At 37.4% G+C, this 16,972-nt stretch overlaps 1 protein-coding gene across 1 annotated transcript in view; it reads left to right on the plus strand.

The window, feature by feature from the left end:
* Window positions 1-11,823, plus strand: part of LOC115217066 — a 42,630-nt gene extending 30,807 nt beyond the window's left edge. The window contains exons 2-6 of the mRNA XM_029786651.2: window positions 2,850-3,007; window positions 6,353-6,505; window positions 7,523-7,638; window positions 8,608-8,786; window positions 11,409-11,823. Coding sequence (XP_029642511.1) covers window positions 2,850-3,007; window positions 6,353-6,505; window positions 7,523-7,638; window positions 8,608-8,786; window positions 11,409-11,544 — 742 coding nt within the window. The 3' untranslated portion in view covers window positions 11,545-11,823. The remainder of the gene's footprint in view (window positions 1-2,849; window positions 3,008-6,352; window positions 6,506-7,522; window positions 7,639-8,607; window positions 8,787-11,408) is intronic.
* Window positions 11,824-16,972: the final 5,149 nt, after the last annotated feature.

Below are 16,972 nucleotides of genomic sequence, written 5' to 3' on the forward strand. Positions count from 1 at the left end.
AGATCTTGGTGTGATTCCGTGGGATGGTAGAGAGAGAGAGAGAAACAGAGAGATATTATAGAGTGAAGCAAAAAGAAGGAGATCTGATGTATAAATGATTGATGTATTTCTATTTTAGGTGGTGAGCTGGCAGAATCGTTAGCACGCTGGGCGAAATGCGTAGCCGTATTTCGTCTGCCGCTACGTTCTGAGTTCAAATTCCGCCGAGGTCGACTTTGCCTTTCATCCTTTCGAGGTCGATTAAATAAGTACCAGTTACGCACTGGGGTCGATATAATCGACTTAATCCGTTTGTCTGTCCTTGTTTGTCCCCTCTGTGTTTAGCCCCTTGTGGGTAGTAAAGAAATAGGTATTTCGTCTGCCGTTATGTTCTGAGTTCAAATTCCGCCGATGTCGACTTTGCCTTTCATCCTTTCGGGGTCGATTAAATAAGTACCAGTTATGCACTGGGGTCGATATAATCGACTTAATCCATTTGTCTGTCCTTGTTTGTCCCCTCTGTGTTTAGCCCCTTGTGGGTAGTAAAGAAATAGGTATTTCGTCTGCCGTTATGTTCTGAGTTCAAATTCCGCCGATGTCGACTTTGCCTTTCATCCTTTTGGGGTTGATTAAATAAGTACCAGTTACGCACTGGGGTCGATATAATCGACTTAATCCCTTTGTCTCTCCTTGTTTGTCCCCTCTGTGTTTAGCCCCTTGTGGGTAGTAAAGAAATATATATATTTCTAGACCTACAGTCAGAAATAGCAACCAGATCTCCTAGGGTCACAAATCTATCTATCAGTCTGTGGGTGGAACACACAGATCGAAGGGGGCGGAATGTGGGGTCAGCGGATAGGAATGATACAACGAGAGGGCCAAGAGGACAGGATTGAAGAGTGGGAGGTAAGCGTAGTGCATGAAGTAGAAATGTGAGGAAGAGAAGAGATGTAGTTTGGTTTGTTGTGGTAGGGTGTGTGAGAAGTTTTCTTGTTAAGCGAGGGTGGGATACACAGCACTTCTAGAATTCAGTTTCACAGATGTGGGCAGGTCTTCTCAAGAACCTCACATCGCCAGACATCTCGGTCCATTGTCATTTCCTCCAGTATGTATATGTATGTATTTTTTGTATGTATGTCTGTATGTCTGCCTGTATGTATATGTCTGTCTGTCTGTATGTATGTATGTATGTATATGTCTGTATGTATGTATATGTATGCCTATGTATGTATGTATATATATGTCTATGTATGTATGTACGTATATGTCTATGTGTGTATGTATATGTCTATGTATGTACGTATATGTCTATGTGTGTATGTATATGTCTATGTATGTACGTATATGTCTATGTGTGTATGTATATGTCTATGTATGTACGTATATGTCTATGTGTGTATGTATATGTCTATGTATGTACGTATATGTCTATGTGTGTATGTATATGTCTATGTATGTATGTATATGTCTATATATGTATGTATGTATATGTCTATATATGTATGTATGTATATGTCTATATATGTATATATGTATCTATATGTCTATATATGTATATATCTATGTATGTATGTATGTATGTATGTATGTATGTGTGTGTATATCTATATGTATGTATGTATGTATGTGTGTGTATATCTATATGTATGTGTATGTCTATATGTATGTGTGTCTGTATAGCTGTGTGTATGTATATATGTGTGTGTGTGTGTGTGTATGAGTGGCTATACATATTTACTTTAGTTGATCCAGTTTGAGACACAAGGGGCAGATGAATATTTAAAATGTATTTGAGTCTCCTCATCTATTATTTGCAATTAAACAAATTGGGAAGATCCCCATGAGTTCTGAGTTGATCCCAAAATTATTAATCATTTATATGTGTATATATATATATATATATATATATATATATATATATACATATATATACGTGTGTGTGTGTGTGTGTGGAGGCACAATGGCCCAGTGGTTAGGGCAGTGGACTCCACTCTTTCTTCCTGTTTCTGTTGTACCTGGATTTCAAAGGGCCAGCCTTGTCACACTCTGTGTCATGCAAAATCTCCCCCGAGAACTACGTTAAGGTTACACGTGTCTGTGGAGTACTCAGCCACTTGCACGTTAATAAATGAGCTGCAACGTCACTGGTGCCAAGCTGTATCGTCCCCTTAGCCTTTCCCTTGGATAACATCAGTGGCATGGAGAAGGGAGGCTGGTATGCGTGGGCGACTGCTGGTCTTCCATAAACAACCTTGTCCAGACTTGTGCCTTGGAGGGTAACTTTCTAGGTATAATCCTATGGTCATTCATGACCGAAAGGGGTCACAACAATATATATATATACACACACACATACATACACACACACACACACACACACACAGACACACACACACACACACACACACACACACGAGGCAATGAGCAGGCAGAATCATTTGCAGGCCAGGCAAAATGCTTAGTAGTATTTTGTCCTTCCTGGGGTCAACTTTGTCTTGCATCCGTTTGGGGTTGATAAATTGAGTACTAGGGTCAATGGACTCAACTTAACTAGACCTGGGTAAGAATACAAAACAGCTCCACCCCTCTGATAAGCCATCTCAAGTCAGTGTGACAGGGTAACTTAATCAAACCAGTATGATCTCACTCAAATTCACAGCTTCCGCATCAGACTGTGGTCGGTGGAGAGAACATGGTGAGGCCTTCATCCTGCAGTGGACTAAACATAAGCAATTCAATCTAATCCAATATATTATCTATTTGACAAAGATTTTAATTAAAAAAAAATCATTTTAATTTAAACATTTTCTTTATTTTTCATTTCAAAATTCTTATTTTTATTTATTCCATTCTATTTTATTTCATTTCAGCCTGAAAACGAAATATATCTCCAAAGATGGCAGATCTGTTAATTATCAAAAACTTAAGACTTCAGCTGAGCTGAAGAATTTAGAAAAAGAAGTGCAGAAACTTGTTCATATCAACTTGGAAGACTTATCCATTGATGATCAGAAAGCACTCTTTATTAGTATCCTTTTGTTTTCTTTTATTTTCTTTTATTTTTTTGTCACTGTGAATCCATTTTCAGCCAATCACTGCAATCATCTACAATAATGACACAGGCGATTTGTTGCCATTGTTAAATTATATAATGTTTGATTATATATCATTGGTTAGATTTCTGGGATCTTTACCTTTTGACCGACAGATTTTTAAAATAATTTTTTGTGACTAAACACTTTCAAACTTCGGACACTGGTAGAACGTGTCATATAAAACATCTTTTACTGTTGGCACTTTTGAGAAAAACTTATATTTACGAAGGTATTTCAAGTCAAAGTTCTCATATTTCGGTAATTTCAACCAATCAATGACGTGTATTCAACTGAATAAAATTACTGCTGTTGTTTGTCAACAAGAACTTCTGGCGGTGTATATTTCGTTTGTCACTGTTATTTATGACAACCCTAACCCTGAAATCCTAACCCTAAAACCCTAATCCTAAAACTCTAACCCTAACTCTAAAACCCTACCCTAAAACCTTAAAACCAGTACAAATGCACAAATGATGTCATAAATAAGTGACAAATGAAAAATACACCACTGGAAGTTTTTGTTGACAAACAACAGCAGTAATTGTATTCAGCTGAATACTTGTCATTGATTGGTTGAAATTACCGAAATAGGACTACTTTAACGTGAAATTACTTTGTAAATATAAGTTTATCTCAAAAATGCTAAGAGTAAAAGATGTTTTACATGACACATTCTACCAGTGTCCGAAGTTTGAAAGTATTTAGTTACAAAAAATTATTTTTTATATCTGTAGGTCAAAAGGTAAAGATCTGATTTCTGTAGCTACTCTAAAGTTCTAAGTGTGATTTAAATACATTTGTTGGATCCAAAGCTTAACTTTCCTTGGTTTGCCAATTGTTCTTAATTAAAATGATTACTTGATAAGCAAATCCCATTCAATGTCTTTCAAAACTTTGACATAGGCACAGGAGTGGCTGTGTGGTAAGGAGCTTGCTTACCAGCCACATGGTTCCGGGTTCAGTCCCACTGTGTGGCAACTTGGGCAAGTGTCTTCTACTATAGCCTGGGGCCCACCAAAGTCTTGTGAGTGGATTTGGTAGACGGAAGCTGAAAGAAGCCCGTCGTATATATGTATGTATGTTGTATATATATATATATATAATATATATATATATGTTTGTGTGTCTGTGTTTGTCCCCCAACATCACTTGACAATCAATACTGGTGTGTTTACATCCCCATAACTTAGCAGTTTGGAAAAAGAGACCAATAGAATAAGTACTAGGCTTACAAAGAATAAGTCCCGGGGTCGATTTGCCCGACTAAAGGCGGTGCACCAGCATGGCCACAGTCAAATGACTGAAACGAGTAAAAGAGTATATTCTGCACCTGTAATTCATTTACACTTCTCTTATACACATTTGAAAGGTATATTCATAGTGATAATACATGGGCTTGACTAAATACATCATAAAGAATATAAATTGCTATTACTTACATCAATATTTATAGGAAAGTCTGTACTTTCCTTTTTTACTTTCACCTCTTTCTCTCTCTTTTCCCATCTATCTAATCTTTGTCTATCTAACTCTATATGTTTTTTGATATTTGTACTTAAAAGCAGCGTGAAAGTGAAGCTGAGAAAGGCCCAAGAGAGTGTCCATGATTGTATATCTAATAAGCAACGTGGAAACTGTATGCGGCTATTTTAGTTCAAGCTGTTGAACACACTACATGTATTGATTCTCACACAGCTCTGCAAGACATTCATTGTGAGATGCCATTCAACTGACATCTGTTGAATATCCTGTTGTAATGACATTGCCGCGTGTCCCATTAAAAAAAAATCACTAATATATAAATAGGTCTCTTTTATTCTTCTGCGTGAAAACAAACTTGCTAATGATATGAAAGCAAGCCGACTGAATTCTGGGTACTGGCTTTTTAAACAAAATGACAAAGGTCTATATCTCATAAAGCAAATGATTTAATGCAAAAATATCTAATGTTCATATCTTAGAGTGCTTCCTCAAGTTTTGATATGCGAGTATTACTGGTTCAAACTCCACTACAACCTGCTGAGATGCAAGTTAACCCTTTAGTGTTCGCATTATTCTGCCAAAATTAATGCTTCTTCATCCACATTGTTTTGAACTAATCAAGCATTATCTTGTAGCTATGAGATTCTGATTAGGTAGCTGTTAATTTTTAAAACGATATTGTGGGGCTGGTGTGAGAGACCAGATCTGGCCAGTTTGAACATAAAACAGGCAGAATATTTTTGGCCGGATATGGATGGTTTAAATGCTAAAGGGTTAAACATTACCGTAAATCCTCACGTATAGTCCACCCTTGAGTATAATACGCAGGGGATTTTTAGGGGGCTCTAACTCTGCAAAACCTAAACCTTGTGTATAATACACATCCCTTCTCTAACTTGAGTCATGGAGGTCTATATAACGTCCTTGGTTTGTAAAACTGTATACGATAACGTCCTTTATTATTGTTGTATATATAACATAATGCAAACATGTAGCTTTTTTGTGCATTTTGTTTGCAGAAAATAAAGAAATAACATTTAATAAATGTTGCTTACTGCAAGTTATGGATGATTCTTTTATGACTTCATTGCTTCCAGGTTTTGTAAGCCTAGTACTTATTCAATTGGTCTCTTTTGCCGAACCACTAAGTTATGGGGATGTAAACACACCAGCATTGGTTTCAAGCGAACTTGGAGGGGGACAAACACAGACACACAAACATATACACACACACACACACACACACACACACATACATATATACGATGGGCTTCTTTTAGTTTCCATCTACCAAATCCACTCACAAGGCTTTGGTCAGCTGGGGGCTATAGTAGAAGACACTTGCCCAAGGTGCCATGCAGTCGGACTGAATCCAGCACCATGTGGTTAGTAAGCAAGCTACTTACCACACAGCCACTCCTATAAATAATATGTAAGCGGCGAGCTGGCAGAAACAGTAGTACATTGGGCGAAATGCTTAGCAGTACTTCGTCTGCCGCTATGTTCTGAGTTCAAATTCTGCTGAGGTCGACTTTGCCTTTCATCCTTTCGGGGTTGATCAAATAAGTACCAGTTATGCACTGGGGTCGATATAATCGACTTAATCTGTTTGTCTGTCCTTATTTGTCCCCTCTGTGTTTAGAAACAAATATGTAGGTGGGTAAATTTACAAATCCGTGTCCAAATTCAAGAATAAAAAATGCATCCACTTTTTCTATCGTAAAAATAATTGCTGCAAGATGCTAAAAAGTAACTGCTGAAATTTTATAAGTCTTACTTCTTTAACATTTAATCAGATTTATTCAATATTCTCACCATTCATGCAATTGCATTGCAACCAAGCCTCCCACAGTCTATACGTAATATCAGCCATTTTTGGGACAGAACCGCATACAAAATTGGATCAGAAACCTACACATTGAATGATATTGAACATGGAATTCTGAGGGGTAGGTCCTTATTCAGATTTGTTGCTTATTGACACCGTTTCTGTTTTGTTTTGTTGTTGTAGCTTTTATTTTATTTATTTTTATATTTTTTTACTTGTTTTTATTTTTGCTTTTTGGTATGTTTTGATATGTTATTGATACAGCATTTAAAGAACTTTTAAAATAATGTGTTTTTGTATTCGAAGGTTCAGGAGTATCTTGAGAACTTTCTTTGGTCAATATTACCCCTGAAAGGGTGATCTTGTAAAGCCCCCCCCCCCTTTTTTTTACTAGTGCTGTTTCTCAAAGATAGTGAATCAGCAGACTTGTTAGATCACCAGAAAAAATGCTTTCCAATATTTGTTTGGGCCCTTCGTGTTCTCAATTCAAATCCTGATGAGGTCAACGTGCTTTTCATCCAATCCATCGATCCATCAGTCTCCTTCACACACTATTCTTGGGAGAGTCATTGGAGCAGAGTTGTCAGGAACCTCTCCATAGGGTCACAAAAGAAGCTATTGTCATTGGACATTCTGGCTGAATTCCCAAGAATGACCAACTGAAACTATTGGATATTGAATATCTAACCGTCTCATTCTTCATCTACCCTTAGGCCTTCTGTGGGTTGGCTCAGTTTGAAGAATCCGTTTTGCAATTCTTTACTGCAAAATTCTTATTACATGACTAGCGATGGAGTTACAATATTATTACAAGACTGCAGTTTCAATTCCTGGACTAGTAATACTTTACTTTTACTTGTTTCAGTCATTTGACTGCGGCCATGCTGGAGCACCGCCTTTAGTCGAGCAAATCGACCCCGGGACTTATTGTTTGTAAGCCCAGTACTTATTCTATCATTCTCTTTTGCCGAACCGCTAAGTGACGGGGACGTAAACACACCAGCATCGGTTGTCAAGCAATGCTAGGGTGACAAACACAGACATACAAACATACATGAAAGGTAAAGTTGACCTCAGCAGAATCCTTAATAATAAAAATGCTAATGATTTTCACCTGATTCCTTTTTTTAATTTCCAGGCAACAAACCTCCACCAACCCACATTGAGCTTCCATTTGGTCCTAAAGATGCTCGCTTAAAGTTTGTCATGAAACCTGACCCCAGAATACATTTTGCTCTTGTTTGGGGTTGTAAAGTAAGTTAGGTTTTTTATTATATTATATCAATCAATTGTGGGTAACATTTGTTCAGGGTCCCCTATTCTCGGTGATCTAGGTATACTCTGCATACCCATCGAAAATGACAAATTCATTATAAACGTTAACTTGACTCGTTAATTTAATCATGAATCTTAATGGAAAACTTTTGTTATATCGTACTCTTTACTCTTTTACTTGTTTCAGTCATTTGACTGTGGCCATGCTGGAGCACCGCCTTTAGTCGAGCAAATCGACCACAGGACTTATTCTTTGTAAGCCTAGTACTTATTCTATCGGTCTCTTTTGCCGAACCGCTAAGTTACGGTGACGTAAACACACCAGCATCGGTTGTCAAGCGATGTTGGGGAGACAAACACAAACACACAAACATATACACATACATACACACATATATACATATATACTATGGGCTTCTTTCAGTTTCCGTCTACCAAATCCACTCACAAGGCTTTGGTCAGCCCAAGACTATAATAGAAGACACTTGCCCAAGGTGCCATGCAGTGGGACTGAACCCGGAACCATGTGGTTGGTAAGCGAGCTACTTACCTCACAGCCACTCCTGCGCCTATGCTTAAAATTTGGTGGCATTGGGTGTGGCAGCACACCCAAGTACAACAACCATCATATACCAATACATTTGTTAGGTACCCTATCTATATATTCTATCTTGTTTCGGTCATTAGACTGTGGCCATGCTGGGGCACCACCTTGAAAAATGTCAGTTGAACTAAGCTATTCCACAAGCTATTCCGGTCAGCTCCTCAGCTGCTGACATCATACCATGCCCGCATACACCACAGACACTACATAGCCATGCATCAGTCTCTCTCCATATCCAACCACTACCTTGCAGGACCTGAATTTAAAACTGAGAAAAAAAGAACTCTCTACCTCAAACCATCCTACTGACCATCTGGATTATCTTTCAATATTTTGTTTTTCAGACAAGCCCACAAATCAATATATACCAGGGTAAGAACCTAGAAAGTTCCTTGGAAGAAGCAATGAAAACATTGTGTGAGCAAGAAGTTTGTATGTTTACAGAAATCAATGAGATATGGCTACCAAGCTTATTTAAATGGTACCAGAAAGATTTCGGTAAATCGGACACCGATGCTGTTAGGTAAGCATCAAATAATGTTACTAATAAAAAAATTAATTCCATACAACATTCGTGACTATCATCATGTATAATACAAGGTTTGTCCTTTTTACTGGACCTCATTCAACATAGCCTTATTGTCCAGTTATATAAGACATAAATCTCACAATATCTACCTTTTAACCTATTTCTCTTGTCCAACTGCACTACACATTACAGTTTCACTCGGAAAATAATGTCTGTGTGTGTGTGTATATATATATATATAAACTATTTTTCCTATCACTCACCTTCCTTTCCTGGATATCAGTAACAAAGGCTTCTAGTTGCTTTAACCCAAATTCTTCTTTTGTCATTCCTCTAAATTTTTCTGCTGTCTCTACCACATCTCAAACCCCTCCTATGCATCAGCAGGTATTTGAATACCTCAGGTCCTACATCAGAGAGGCTGCCTTTTTTTAAAATAAGACACACTATCACAAGTTTCATTCATAACGGTTTGATGGAGGACTGGCAAGCCAGTAGGCTGCACCAGGTTCCAATTTGATATGGCAAGGTTTCTACAGCTGGATGCCCTTCCTAACGCCAACCACTCCGAGAGTGTAGTGGGTGCTTTTTACATGCCAACCAACACAGGGGCCAGTCAGGCGGCACTGGCATTGACCATCCTTGAGTGGTGCTTTTTACGTGCCACGGGTACTGGCATAGATATCATATCATATATCTTGGTACTGTGGGGATTAATTTCTCCATTAACAGGTCTTTGCTACAGGTTTCAAATTTTGGCACAAGGCCAGCAATTTCAGGGTTGGAAGTAAGTCGATTACATCAACCCCAGTGCTCAGTTGATACTTATTTTGTTGACCCTATGAAAAACCAAATCGACCTTGGCAGAATTTCAACTCAAAACATAAAGATGGCTGAAATGCTGTTGAGCTGCTAAGCCTTTTGCCTGGCATGCTAGCAATTCTGCCAGCTTGCTGCCTTTAATAAATCTTTGATATTGTGTTAAATGCTTACTAGTACCGTAAATCCTCAAGTATAATCCGCATTTTTTCCCCAAAATTTAATGGTCAAAATCCTTTGTGCGTACTATATACGAGGTTAAAAATAAAAAAATATTTTCTAGGTAATGTCTGAGTCTCTATTTGCTGTCCGGCAATGTTTATTCAGACACATTTTGTGATGTCAGGCGCGAAAATACCTTAAGCTAAGCCTGAAAGCAATGAAGTCATAAAAGAATCATCCATAACTTGCAGGAAGCAACATTTATTAAAATAAAAGTATTCAGAACACAGAATAACATGTAACAAAAACAATTTGAAAACATATTTACATTCCCATATAACAGTTAAGAACATCACCATTATTTTATTATGCATGCATGGAAGTGTTTGTTCGACTAGGTGCTGCTGGCTTAATTACGCATGACTCAAGTTAGAGAAGGAGTGCTTATTATACACAAGGTTTAGGTTTCTCAGAGGTACAGCCCCCTAAAAATCCCCTGCGTATTATACTCAAGGGCGGACTATACTCGAAGATTTCCGGTATGTAAATTACTAGCTTCTCTAAAACAACTAGATCTGATGTACCCAAAGTGCCATGCCATGACACAGAAGCTGAAACCATGTGATTAGAAATCATCTATTTCAACCAAATTTACTTCAAATCATTCCCTACTATTTTAAAATAATGAGCATCGTTTAGGATAATGTGGTCCTGAAAATAAGATGATCATAGAGGCAATGCTTTTGATCACCAGTTCACTTGATTGCATTTGACCTGGGGTTAAACAGTGAACAGGAGGAATTACAACTGTGTTTCGTGGTCTGCTACCACAACAGCTCTTTTATAGGATCCAGTTAGCTCAAGATATCATCAGGAGGAACCATGTCCGGTTTCGGTCCCTACTCCTCTACTGTTTTAGACGTGGCGGGGCCCCCACTTTCGGAGGTGTCTTCAGCTCTGGTGTTGGGTGCATGTCTTCTTTCTTCTTCTTTCTTCTGTTCCCTGGCCTCTTCGATGTATCGTCAGCGAGTGTCAGCCGGTGACTGACTAACTTGTCAAATTTTTCCCTTTAAATACCTGCCGTTAGGCTCCAGCAGGCAGCCCCAGCAACTTGTCATGTGACACTGTCTCACCTTAACTGACTAGTGAAGGCACGTAGTCTTAGCCTGCACATTCTCTAAGCGACCGTCACCTGTCAGTCAGCGAAGCTGATTCAGTGTCAGCTTGTCTCACCTAGTGATGTTATTTCCCGCCAGCATGTTATGACTTTCAACCCATTTTTGGTCTTCCCGCTTCAACCATATATAGAAGCTGGCTTTTACAACCACCTCCTGTACTCTCCTTATTAGTTTTCGCAGCTCGGAGCTAGAAAAAACAAATCCTCTTTTGAGTAGCATTGTCATTTTCCTTTCAATGAAGCCTCTAGCCCCCACTGCCTGGTGGTAATACTCGACATTCCATCCCTGTTCTCTGCATTTTTCGATTAGTTTTTCGTACCTCTTCTCCTTTTGTTCCTCTTGTGTTGATTGAAGAGGTGAAATAATGACATCATAAATATAAACTTCCAAATTGCTGTTCTCTACTATTATGCTTGCAAACGTCAGGCTCTGAATTACTTTCTCTTTCTAATTTCAGATCTGTCATGCCGTACTTGTCAAAGGAAAAGAAGAACCGTGCAGAGCTTTTGTTGCTTGCTTTAGACAGAATTGGTAATGTGAACTTGAAGCTGACACCCTATGAATGGCAATTAAACAACTCTGGAACTGTATAACACACACACACACGTACGCATGCATGAACACCAACACATCACATATAAATATGAACACATCATTGATATGCTTTCAGAAATTCTGAGACACTCTCAGAAACACTGGTACTCTGACACTTTCTGACATATGCATATTCTTCATGCAAGAATGGATTACAATTATTTAACAGAACATCCTCAAAAACCTGTTCGTTTATAGCTTTATATATTTTTGTAATTTCAATACTTACTAGTCTTCAACTTGAACCAGCTAATCAGCTAATGTCTGCTTCAAAGCATACTCTTTCACTCTTTTACTTGTTTCAGTCATTTGACTGCGGCCATGCTGGAGCAACGCCTTTAATCGAGCAACTCGACCCCGGGACTTATTCTTTTTGTAAGCCCAGTACTTATTCTATCAGTCTCTTTTGCCGAACCGCTAAGTAACGGGGACATAAACACACCAGCATCGGTTGTCAAGCAATGCCAGGGGGACAAACACAGACACACAAACACACACACACACATATATATACATATATACGACAGGCTTCTTTCAGTTTCCGTCTACCAAATCCATTCACAAGGCATTGGTCGGCCCGGGGCTATAGCTGAAGACACTTGCCCAAGATGCCATGCAGTGGGACTGAACCCGAAACCATGTGGTTGGTAAACAAGCTCCTTACCACACAGCCACTCCTGCACCTATGGCCACTCCTGCGCCTATTTCCACTCCTGCGCCTATCTAAGCATGTCTACGGCAGAACGAATTTCCTTCATTGAATTGCCAGAATTGTTCTGGTGGTCAGACAGAAGGATTTACAATATTTAGTCTGGCTTTTTACGTTCTGAGTTTAAATTCTATGAGATCAACTTTGCCTTTCATATATATATATATATATATATATATATATCTTAATATATAAAAGTAAGGTTGTGTGCTGTCTGTCTCCTACGATTTAGATTCCTAACTACTCCCACATTTTGCGGTGCAGTTTAACCAAAACCAGGTATCTTATAGTCGTGATTCATATCGAGCCCTTCTGGGTATTAGCATGAATCTACGATTTTTTAAAAAATTTACCATCAATTTTTCCCATTTTTAATGCATTTTTGGCATATATAAGGGAAGTAACTCTCTAAAAATTTATTATTAAATCTCAGAACGTAAAAAGCTACAGTAACACCGCCCTTTGTGGTTAGCCATATTGAGATGGCTATTATACTTTACATCTCTAAAAATGCTTATATAGTTATTTCCCTTACAAACCCGAGCAACGCCGGGCGATATTGCTAGTATATATATAAAAGAAAGAGAGCTGACAAAGGAATAAATGATTATCTTATGAACTTCATCAGATAATATATATATTTGTATTTATATGTATGGTACAGTGGCTATGAATATAAGTGAAACAAATGACTCTAAATAACTGTCATCTTTGAAAGAAGCAAAACAATTCTCATTTCCTTCACCTCCACCAAGGGTTGCTGTATTCAATAAGATTGTGAAACCAAGATATGGACATGGATATAAAATTCTGAAATGCATGAATGCATACTGGATATATTTCTGTGTACATCGGAGGAAAGTCTTTGATGCATGTAGCAAACATTCATTCAACCAAAACTGTAGCTTCCTTTCATTGCTACTCTGCTTTCCACATTTTGTTCTTAGTTTTTTTACGACAACCAGTTGCCTTTTTGACCGAATGAATATGTAGGAGTGATGTGCGTGTATGAATAAATATATATATATATATATATATATATATATATATATACACCATAAATCCTCAAGTATAATCCGCATTTTTTCCCCAAAATTTTAAAGGTCAAAATCCCTAGTGCGTATTATATACGAGGTTAAAAGTGAAAAATATTTTCTAAGCAATGTCCAAGTCTCTATTTGCTGTCCGGCAATGTTTATTCAGTCGCATTTTGTGATGTCAGGCTTGTAAATACCTTAAGCTAAGCCTGAAAGCAATGAAGTCATAAAAGAATCATCCATAACTTGCAGTGAGCAACATTTATTAAAATAAAAGTATTCAGAACACAGAATAACATGTAACAAAAACAATTTGCAAACATATTTACATTCCCATATAACAGTTAAGAACATCACCATTATTGTATTATGCATGCGCAGAAGTGTTTGTTTGACTAGGTGCTGCTGGCTTAATTACACACGACTCAAGTTAGAGAAGGGGTGCGCACTCTACACAAGCTTAGGTTTTTCAGAGGTACAGCCCCCTAAAAATCCCCTGCATATTATACTCAAGGGTGAACTATACTCGAGGATGTACGGTGTATATATATATGTATATATATATATTTGACTGCATCTCTGTGTGTATGAGAAAGATTATATACAGTGTAACCAATGGTAAATGACATAGATTACTTAGGTGTTTTGGCACCCATGTAAGTCAAAGTGGTAACGGCATCTGTATCCACCCTAGGGTCCATAACTGACTGACTGACTCTGTGTGTGCTCACATGTGCATTTGTTAATGCATAAGTTTCTTTGATTCTGAAAATTTAGTAAAAGTACCCCTTTTTTATATTTGAGTATGTATAGATATGTATGTGTTTGAACCTGTAAGAATAAGAGAATTTATTGGTTTTGTCAGCCTTGAAATGTAAATGCAATCCTTTAGCTAACATTAAGTCAGTCTCACTTTGTATGTGATGCAACATTTTGTCTGTAGGATGCTTATTTCTAGACTAGAACTCACTGACAATATATCCCTGCCGTTGCTCTGTTTAATAATGCAATAATGATTCTTAGAAGGATGCTAGTCACTGTGATATGTCTTATGACTAGGGTTGTTTCTAGAATATGACAAGTCTTCCATATCTCTAACGTGATAAAAGAGATATCAATTGTCATGTGCCAAGACTATCATTTGTTATATCTTTCCTTGTGATTATCTATTTATCTGCCTACCTATCTATCTATCTGCCTGTCTGTCTGTCTGTCCACTTGCCCACCTGTCTACCTACCTATCTGTCTACCTGTTTGTCTACTTATCTATCTAGCTGTCTGCCTGTCTGTCTACCTATCTATCTAGCTATCTATCTACCTATCTATCTAGCTATCTATCTACCTATCTATCTAGCTATCTGTCTACCTATCTATCTAGCTATCTCTCTACCTATCTATCTAGCTATTTGTCTACCTATCTATCTAGCTGTCTGTCTGTCTGTCTACCTATCTATCTAGCTATCTGTCTACCTATCTATCTAGCGATATGTCTACCTATCTAGCTAGCTATCTGTCTACCTATCTAGCTAGCTATCTGTCTACCTATCTAGCTGGCTGTCTGTCTACCTATCTATCTATCTAGCTGTCTGTCTACCTATCTATCTAGCTGTTTGTCTGTATAGATAGATAGACAGACAGACAGACGTGTTAGATAAATATTACAAGGCAATCAGATAGAGCCTTGTAATATTTGTCTGCCTCTTTGCTCTCTCTTTACACACTCTCTCTCTCTCTCTCTCTCTTGGATCCTGCCAAAGTTAATTTGCCTTTCATTCTTTCAAGTTTGAGGAATTCTGAGTGAAAAGCAGTCCTTACTTACAGCCCATCACTCCCTACAGAGCAAAGGCCATCAACAGTTTTTCTTCTTTAAGCCATCATTCTGCTTCTCTGCAGTTGGATCCTTGCAGCTTCCTTTCAGATTTTGCTACCCTGCATCAGCTGTATCTCTGAGAGAAGGCTTTCATCTCTCAGGTCTTGTTCATTTTGAATTGTCATTGATGCTTCCATAACTTTACTTTGTTCTCAGAAGGAGCGTTGACTCTACACAAACACATTTTCACCTTTGGGAAGAGGTGGTCCATATTAGACTCGCCCTTCTCGTTTGACCTGTCCATGGAATGCCCTACTAGGGCATTGGGGTAAGCAAGCTGCCATGCTGCAGCAAGGACTGGGCCATGTGGAGGAGTGCTTGACAGTGGACAGATGGAATTGTCAGAGCACTGGATAAGATGGCTTATTGTATTTAAACAGCTTTGTGCACTCTAAATCTAATTCACACCACCTATCACCAGACAAAATGAGTTCTTTGGGACCCAGCAAAATGGAAAAAAAAGTGGGGATAGGTTTGGGAAGTCTTTAAACAAGTGTACAAGTATCATGACTTGTTGCTCTCAGTGGTAGTACACCAAGTAGCAGGAAAGAATACAAGGGACTTTGAGGTCTTATGTAATCTCTCTATCACTTGTTTATATATGTATATATATGTGTGTGTGTATGTGCTGCCATGATTGACCACTAGCTCCAAAAGTTTTTTTATTCTTTCTTTGTTTATTTCCTTGTGTTCCCTTCTGTTGAAGAGCATACGCTCGAAATGTAAACGATTATTTCAACTTCCCGAGCGCTAAACTAATACACCTGTTTGTTGTTTATACACCTGTCTTCATCTTTTGTTTTTCTGTAAATTTCAACTATATATGTATATATATATATATATATATGTGTGTTTTGTTTTATTTTTGTTCTCCTCTCCTTCTCTCACTACAACACTTTACTGTTTTTTTGGTTTTTTTTATCAATCTGGTCTATTTATTATTCATAATTGAAGCAAATATTCTTTCATTCATATCAATTAGATTTACTAAACAGAGAAAAGACTTGAGCTGGTTGCCATTGTTTAACCCTAGGTCGACTCTGTTTTACCCAGATCATGATCAAAAGCATTCAAGCCATGACCATCCTACCTTGAATGCCTTTAATCAAAGGTTTAACTGATCAGAACTGACTAAAAGCTATATTTTTATTATTATTATTATTATTATTATTATTATTATTATTATTATTATTACAACAACAAACTGCGTCATTACTATTTTTTAATCTATAAATTAAAATTACCAAAGCCAAGCTTACTTGGAAAACCAAATGAAAAATTACAAGTCTGGCAGTGTTTTTCAGGGCCTAATAATCTCAGACAAATCTAATCAACGTTTAATTGTATCTCAAGAGGGTCATTAAGCTAATAATAAATACATGCACTGGTTCTGTCATATGTATATTATTGTTATTAGACAGTTGGTTAAGGCAGTGAGCTGGCAGAATCATTAACATGCCAGATGCAAAATATTCTGAGAAAAAGTTTTCTTTCACCACAACAAAACACACACACATGCATGCTATGTTCTGAGTTCAAATTCCACTGAGGTCGACTTTGCCTTTCATCCTTTCAGGGTCGATAAATGAAGTACCAGTGAAAGAAGGAAAAAAATAATAATGATAATAATAATAATAAATAATATAATAACAATAATAAATATAATAATAATAATAAATATAATAATAATAATAATAATAATTAATAATAATAATAATAATAGTAAATAATAATAATTAATAATAATAAATAATAATTGTTTCAAATTTTGCCACAAGGGCAGCAATTTTGGGGGAGGGGATAAGTCCATT

This window comes from Octopus sinensis, linkage group LG11 (genome assembly GCF_006345805.1).
Source record: "Octopus sinensis linkage group LG11, ASM634580v1, whole genome shotgun sequence".
Classification (NCBI taxonomy): domain Eukaryota; kingdom Metazoa; phylum Mollusca; class Cephalopoda; order Octopoda; family Octopodidae; genus Octopus; species Octopus sinensis.